This window comes from Bison bison, unplaced genomic scaffold (genome assembly GCF_000754665.1).
Source record: "Bison bison bison isolate TAMUID 2011002044 unplaced genomic scaffold, Bison_UMD1.0 scf7180017864144, whole genome shotgun sequence".
NCBI classification, from domain to species: Eukaryota; Metazoa; Chordata; class Mammalia; order Artiodactyla; family Bovidae; genus Bison; species Bison bison.
Window position 1 is genome coordinate 211,411 of NW_011494716.1, and position 7,064 is coordinate 218,474.

The 7,064-nt window shown below is 57.1% G+C and overlaps 1 protein-coding gene across 1 annotated transcript in view; it reads left to right on the forward strand.

The window, feature by feature from the left end:
• Positions 1-2,123, forward strand: part of TBC1D24 (TBC1 domain family, member 24) — a 5,308-nt gene extending 3,185 nt beyond the window's left edge. Inside the window, exons 4-8 of the mRNA XM_010840465.1 lie at positions 38-101; positions 1,004-1,099; positions 1,155-1,226; positions 1,339-1,561; positions 1,969-2,123. Of these exons, the coding sequence (XP_010838767.1) occupies positions 38-101; positions 1,004-1,099; positions 1,155-1,226; positions 1,339-1,561; positions 1,969-2,123 (610 nt within the window). The remainder of the gene's footprint in view (positions 1-37; positions 102-1,003; positions 1,100-1,154; positions 1,227-1,338; positions 1,562-1,968) is intronic.
• Positions 2,124-7,064: the final 4,941 nt, after the last annotated feature.

Consider the following 7,064-nt stretch of genomic DNA (forward strand, 5'->3'; position numbering starts at 1 on the left):
CTGCTGTCAGACTGGCAAGGGCGTTCTCTGCCCCCAGGTTCTACTTCCAGTGCGAAGGACGAGAGCCCACTGTCCTGCTGATCAAGACTACGCAGAAGGAGGTAAGGACCAGCCAGGGGGACCCTGGCTCCCAGCCTTTTGGGAGGGTGGGTGTTCCCTCTTAGCCCCCACTCAGGTTTCCTGGGCTTAGGGGTACAGAGCGGGGCTTGCCCTCCACAGAGAGGTAAATCTAGCCTCCTCACATGACCCCCCAGTTCCCAGGGCCTCCCTGTTTCCCTGGGGGTCCAGACCCCCAGCCTGACCAGCCCAGCAGTCTAGGGGAACTCTGCGGAAATGCCGGGTGAGCAAGGCCCCACGCCCTCCTGCAGCAGTCTGCCGGCGCCTTCCCCTCCTCCACCCCAGCAGGTAGTTCTCAGAGCCTTGTTCTCTGCAGTGGCTGTCATCTGGAACGTAATTAAGGTGTCTAGAAAAGTGAGCGTCTGCGTGCTCTGGTGGCTCCCAGACACCCAGCTGCACCTGCAGGACTGTCTCCTCAGCCTCAGACCTTGCATCCGGCTCCCAGGAGGAGCCTGGGGGTCTGTTACAGCAGGTGACCCGAGTATCAGATACCTCCGTAACCACTCGGAGGAGTGACTCTAATGGTGAAATCGAGCATTTTGCCGGCTGATAGGAGGCCTGGGAAGTGTTTCTTGAGCAGGTGCCTCCTGGAAGCTCCCATCTGAGGGGTCTCCCTGGGCTGATGCCCATAGTTGGAGTGTGGACACTGGCTTGTCCCCAGGCTTCCGTGCCCAGGTGGGAAATGGAAAATCCCAGGAGCCGACAGCGGGCAAGGCAGCCTCCAAGCCTGAGCCCTGCCGGTCCCCCCTCCACACTTCAGCCCTGGCCCTCCGGTGGGCTGGAGGGGGTGGGGCTGTGGCTGAGCCTCGGCTCTCAGCTGCCCTGAGTGCTGGGGGGCTCCCGTGGGCACACCAGGTGCAGCCTCCCCCTGGGTCTTCCTCCCCAGGTGTGTGGCGCCTACCTGTCAACAGACTGGAGTGAGAGAAACAAGTTTGGGGGCAAGCTGGGCTTCTTCGGGACTGGAGAGTGCTTCGTGTTTAGGGTGAGTGGGCCCCCTGTGGGAGGTCACCCCCTCACGTGACCCTGCTTACTTCCAGACGCGCCTCCGTCACCTGCTGGGTGTGACCCTTAGAGATGAGCTCCGAGAGCAGGCAGCCGTCTGCGGCACGGTGTGCGCTGGCTCCCGCCCCTAGCTCGGGTCCTCGCACTGGGCACGGACGACGAGCCCTGGGGGCGAGCGGGCGCCGCGGGTCAAGTCCTCACACCGGCCTTTGTCCTCAGCTGCAGCCCGAGGTCCAGCGCTACGAGTGGGTAGTCATCAAACACCCAGAGCTGACCAAGCCCGCACCCCTGGAGTCCACCACCGTTCCACCCTCCCCCAGCCACTCTGTGTCCTCTGAGCCCGCAGACCGCCTCTCGCCGTTCCTGGCTACTCGGCACTTCAATCTGCCCTCCAAGACGGAGTCCCTGTTCATGGCGGGGGGCAGCGACTGCCTCATCATAGGTGGGTGCCGCCCTCCACGTCTGGCCGGCTCCTGCCTGTCCACGGTCACTTAGCTGGGAGGAGGGTACAGGGTCATGGGTGCCGCAGCCGCGGGCCAGTCCTGGCTGAGCCGGTGGTAGGTGCCTCACCTGAGGGACAGGCAGAGCCCCTGCAACGGCAGGAAGAAGGCAGCAGCTCGTTGGGGGTGGAGCAGGCACATGGGGAGCATGGGACCTGAGGCTGCGTGCTGGGAGACGGGGGACAGGTTGGAGTAGAGAGCAGCCCCGTGGCTTTACAGAGGCCTCTGGCAGGGCTGGACAAGGCTGGCCCAAGACTTGCCTGGTCCGAAGGGAGAGGCTTGGGAGCAGGAGGAGGGTCCCCAGGGACAGCGCTTGCCACAGGGCAGCCACTGACCGAGTGTCCCGCAGGTGGAGGGGGCGGCCCGGCGCTGTACATCGATGGGGACCTGAACCGGGGCCGCACGGGCCACTGCGACACTTTCAACAACCAGCCCCTCTGCTCTGAGAACTTCCTTATCGCCGCTGTGGAGGCCTGGGGCTTCCAGGATCCTGACATCCAGTGACGGGAGTGAGCCATTGGTGACTGAGCTGCCGCTGCGGGTGGGGAGATGTGGGGGTGGTACCTGGGCCCCTCCTCACGGAGGTGGCGGTGAGTCCCCACATATGTGGGCACTGTCAAGGTGCAGCTGGGCACAGTACTTATCTAGGCAGTGGTGCCACGGCCGCAGCTGGCCCTCCCAGACCTGCCATACTTGCTACTCCTTCGTCCTGGACTCAGGCCCTGGCTGGCCTCTGGGCAGGCATCCCGTGCGGGAGGCTGGGGTCTGTGGCCCCTGAGCCTCAGTCCCCTGGGGTGAGAGGGTACTGGGGCTGGGCGAGCCGGCTGGGGCCAAGGAGCCTGCCCAAGTGTGGGCACGTGGCTCCCCCTGCTGGTGCCTCTGGGCATCTCCCGAGGAGGCCCTGCAGCTCCTGCTGGCCTGCTATGGTTGGGGCCCTGGGCTGTGGGTCCCGGGAGACCACAGGCGCCCTGTTGACTGTTCCTGGCGGGAGCATCTGCCTGGAGCTTCTGACTCAGTTCCCTCCTCCCCTGGGCCCCCTTTGGACAGGAACTGCTGGTGAAAGCAGGGAGGACGAGCTGCGTGCAGGGCTCCAGGCCCTTCCCCAGGGAGGGCCCCTCCCCGGGGAGGGCCAAGGGCCGGAGGGGATGGTGCTTGTCCTTGTGTTTCTGCAGAGACTGAAGCCTCTGCTGGGCCTCAGGGTAGAGTTATGCCTGGAAGGGCCCTCTGGGACGGACCCCACACCAGCCAGCAGTATTTCTGGGCCCTGCCTGGGGAAGCCGGGACCCATGGAGCCTTCTGCAGCCTCCTCTTCTCCAGTTCCAGGCCTCCTTAGCTCCCCAAGCTCCCTGCCATGGCCCCACTTGACTGCAGTGACCTGGCCTGGGGTCCCGTCCGACCCCTCACACGTGCTGTCTTATCGCGCCTCCCCGACCTGGTGCCGCCCGTCCTCCCAGCTCCTGCCACATGGACTTTCCTGACGCACCGTCTGTGCGTCCATCTCACAGTGCCGCCTGGGCCTGAAGGGCGGCCCTCCACCCGTGATTCCCTCATCTGGTCCTGAGGGCCCGGCCACCCAGTGGGAGGAGAGACGTGGACACTCCAGGGCTGGGGATCCTGTCCCCTCGGTGCCCCATGCGCCCCCACCCCTGTGCTCATCCTGCGGGGCGTGCATCCTCCCTGCCCACCACCTCAGATGTCCACCGAGCCCGGCCGTGGCGATACGGAAGGACACACCAGGAACCCTGTGTGGCTTTGGGCAGGCCGGTGAACCTGTCTCGAACTCAGTTTCCCCAACTGTAAAATGGGGCCGTTCACCCTGCGCTGCCATCCCCACAGGGCTGCTGAGAGGCCTGCAGAGGGGAGAGGTGCTGGCGGGGGGCAGCTTCCTCCCCAGACACCACAGCCCTCGCTGCCCCTCCTCGAGCCCCCTCAGCCCTCACCTGTGCTTCGGTGTTCATTAAACAGCTGTGTGAACTGCAGGGATCCAAGTCTGCTTTATTCAACCAGAGGGACCTCCCCGGGTGCCCCGCCCCACCCCGGCTCACCTCCTGCTTGTCAGTCCGGTCACGGAACATCAAAGGCCTTTTCAATGCGCGGCCTTTCAGAAGCAGCTGAAGGCACACCTGAGCACCCTTTCATGCCCCTCTGTGAACCTCCTGATCTGTGGAGTTCTTTTCCTGCTGAGTAATTCCACAGGATCCTCTGAGACTGCCCCAGGGCCCCCCTCCACCCAACTTGGCAGTGGCAGCTGATGAGTCACCATTTCTGTACATGAGATCTTTGTGTGTGCATGCACGATACTCACTTTCTTTGAATTTCGTATCTTCGCCCTAACTTTTCAGCTAAACTAAAAGTAAGTGTGATTATTATCTTCAATTTTTTTATTCTGATTCCTGTCCTTGTTATCTGATACTCGGTCTTCCCAAATAGAGTATAATTAATTTTGTTGCCATTCTCTGTTATTTCTTCCTGATTATTATTACCATTTTCTGTTAAAAATTAGCCAAAGATTTATGGAATAGTACAGTGAATTACATTTGTTTTTCTAGAAACATTTGAAAATGTATTTTAAGAAAAAAATTGAACATAGTTTAAAGCAGTTCATTATCAAAGTAGACTGTATGCATTTAAGGGTTCAGAAAATCAGTTTTCCTAAAACAGTTTCTATTACAAGAGTAAGTCCATTGTATTTTATGAGTTTTTCCATTTTAATTATTGAATTAAAATAAGTATTCAATTTTTCCTATTTTTATACGTTCTTTTTTTTTTTTTAGTTTTTCAGGGCAACTTGTTTTAGAAAATTCTGAAGATTTCACAAGGTCTTCAAATTTATCAATTTCCTGAAGCCACAGAGCCCTTATAATAATCTCCTTACATACATATTTAGGAGATTCAGTTTTTGTCACTTTATTTTGAGATAATTTTAGACTTACAGAGGAGTTTCATGGAGGGTATAGAGCTCCCTCCCCCACCCATTCCCAGCTCATTTATGAAACCCAAGAAATGAACATTCATAGTCACTGGAAACTTAAACTGCAGTCTGTATTCAGAGTCCCTGTTTTTCTGTAGTGATTTTTGTTGCAGGAACAGATCTAATCTTTACAACTGTTTATTTTCCCACATTTTAATTAAATTCTGAATATCGTCAAATTCCCCTAACACCGATCTTAGGAACACATCGCCATAATGAGGCTGTCCGGTGCATCTCAGCCACCCTCCCCATGTCCTCTCTGCACAGAGACGTCGCCGGGTCAGGCGGGAGTGCCGGGCACACCGTGAAGTGTCTCACCCGACGTCGTCGAGTTTGGCAGAAAGGAAAGTGTGTGCATTTTTTAAAATAACCTGTTGTGGAAAAGGAGTTTATGTTCTTCATTATATCCGTGTCAGGTCACGTGGCTGGTGACTGGCGCTAAAATGCCTCCCACGTGTGCAGACCACTCGTTTCACCCTACCACGGGGAATTCGTCCACACCGTGCTTGGGGCCAAGGAAGCAGAGTCAGCAGACGCGTACTGTGACAAGGGACACACCAGCTAACAAAAGCCGCCACCCTGGATCACTGAAGCCCAAGACTGGCCACTCCATCAGCCTCCCCACGAGACGCAACCCTGGTCAGGGGAGTCTGCGGGCCCGATCTCATCCAGGGATGAGGCCGTGCCGTCCCCATCCCTGTTTCTATCTTCACGCAGAGACACAGCCCTCCCCTGTTCTGTTTTACCCTGAAGCACCTTGACTGGCAAAGGACACGTCTTGTCAGAAGTTTACAAGCAAAAGAGGGAAAAGAAGAAAGAGTTGTGTGAATAATTTGACCCTCTTGTCATGCATGTAGCATGATTGTTGGCTGAAAAATGGATTGTTGGACTGACGATCTGGAGCATTTCAATGAATGTAATAAAAAAATTCCAAGGACCTTGTGAAAATACGTGTGGTGATTGAATGTGGCAATGAAGCAAAAATCTAACTTTGGAAAAAGTAAAAACAAGTGATTCAATGATATGTTTGGTCAGTGTTAGTTTTGAGTCCTAAATAAAGTTAATGTGAACAAATGGATCAACATCACTGTGAAGTATTTGATAGAAGAACATTTCAGAGGGTTGGGAGTTCCTGAAGGAGGCGCTGGACGTGACTGTGATGGACAAGGAGAAGTTTCTCCATAGCTGAGGAAGATACCCTGCAGCCCTGGGTGGTGCCAACTGAGGCTTCCCCTGACAGATCTTGTTCATGGCTCCCGGCATGTAGACGTGCTCTGTAAACGTAAGGAATGCCCATCAGAAATCGTGGCCCAGACTTCTCAGACAAGAATCGAAAGGATCCTGGGACTTCGTTGGTGGTCCAGTGGTTAAGACTCCACCCTTCCTATGCAGCGGACGCGGGTTCAATCCCTGGTTGGGGAGCTAGGATCCCATGTGCTGTGTGGCACGGCCAAAAAATAAAAGATTGGCAAGGATCCCTGTCACATGTAAAACTCAGTGTTAGAAATAGTCATGCTCATCAAAATGAGACTCCTACCTGGAAGTTAGGGAAGTCACCATCACCAGTGTCTTTTCCAAACCACATGCTTCTCAGGTATGCATATATAACCACCACCATGGAAGACCTCTTCTCTCTGCCCATGCACATGCGCGTGCCCCTCCTCCTGTTCCTCCCGGGGCTGGCGGACCACCAGCAGCCCTCCCATCCTGATGGAAGGCAGCCCCCGCTGCCCCCTCTTCCTTAGTGGTTCCCTCCCAAGACCCACTGGTTCCCGCTCCTCAGCCCCCTCCTGCTGCCGCCCTTGGGGGCCTGGCCCGGGGCCCAGAAATCCAGGCTGGGAGGGGAAGAGAGGCTTGGTCCCAGGGATGCTGGCACTTTGACACCAGCTGTTTCAGTTCCTCTTCTGAACCCAGAGCCTGGGCCTCTGGGCCATTTCCCGTCATCGATGGGCTGCGAGCCCCCACCCCAGGGGCCCCTGCGGACTCCGCTGTTGGCCAATGTCCCCACCCCTCCCCTGTCAGCCTGCTGGTGACCGTCGGGCAGTTCTCATCGGGGGGCTGTGCACACACCTCGTGACAGCGTGGGTTTCTGGAGCCTGCAGTGCCCTCCTGCTGTACGGGGCTCAGGGCCCGCTGTGGGGACACAGGCCAGGACTGGGCCCCGTGCCTCCCTGGTGGGAAGACCCTGTGTCCTCCCACACCTTAGAGGCCAGGCCTCCTCAGGCTGGGTCGCTGCCCTCTCCTTCCACCACCACCTCACATGGACCCCCTCTGGGCCGGGTGCAGAGTAACCCCAGCTTGAGCTCCCACCTGCAGCCAGCCGTGGAAGTGCTTTGTTTAACTGTCTCTTTAAACATTAAGATGGTTGCCTTCAAAGGGAGTGAGGCGGAGTGGCCCTCAGGGCCTTCACAGTGCTGTGCACCCACCGCCTCCACCTAGCTCCCCGTTTTCATCCCCCCAAAAAGGGAACTCAT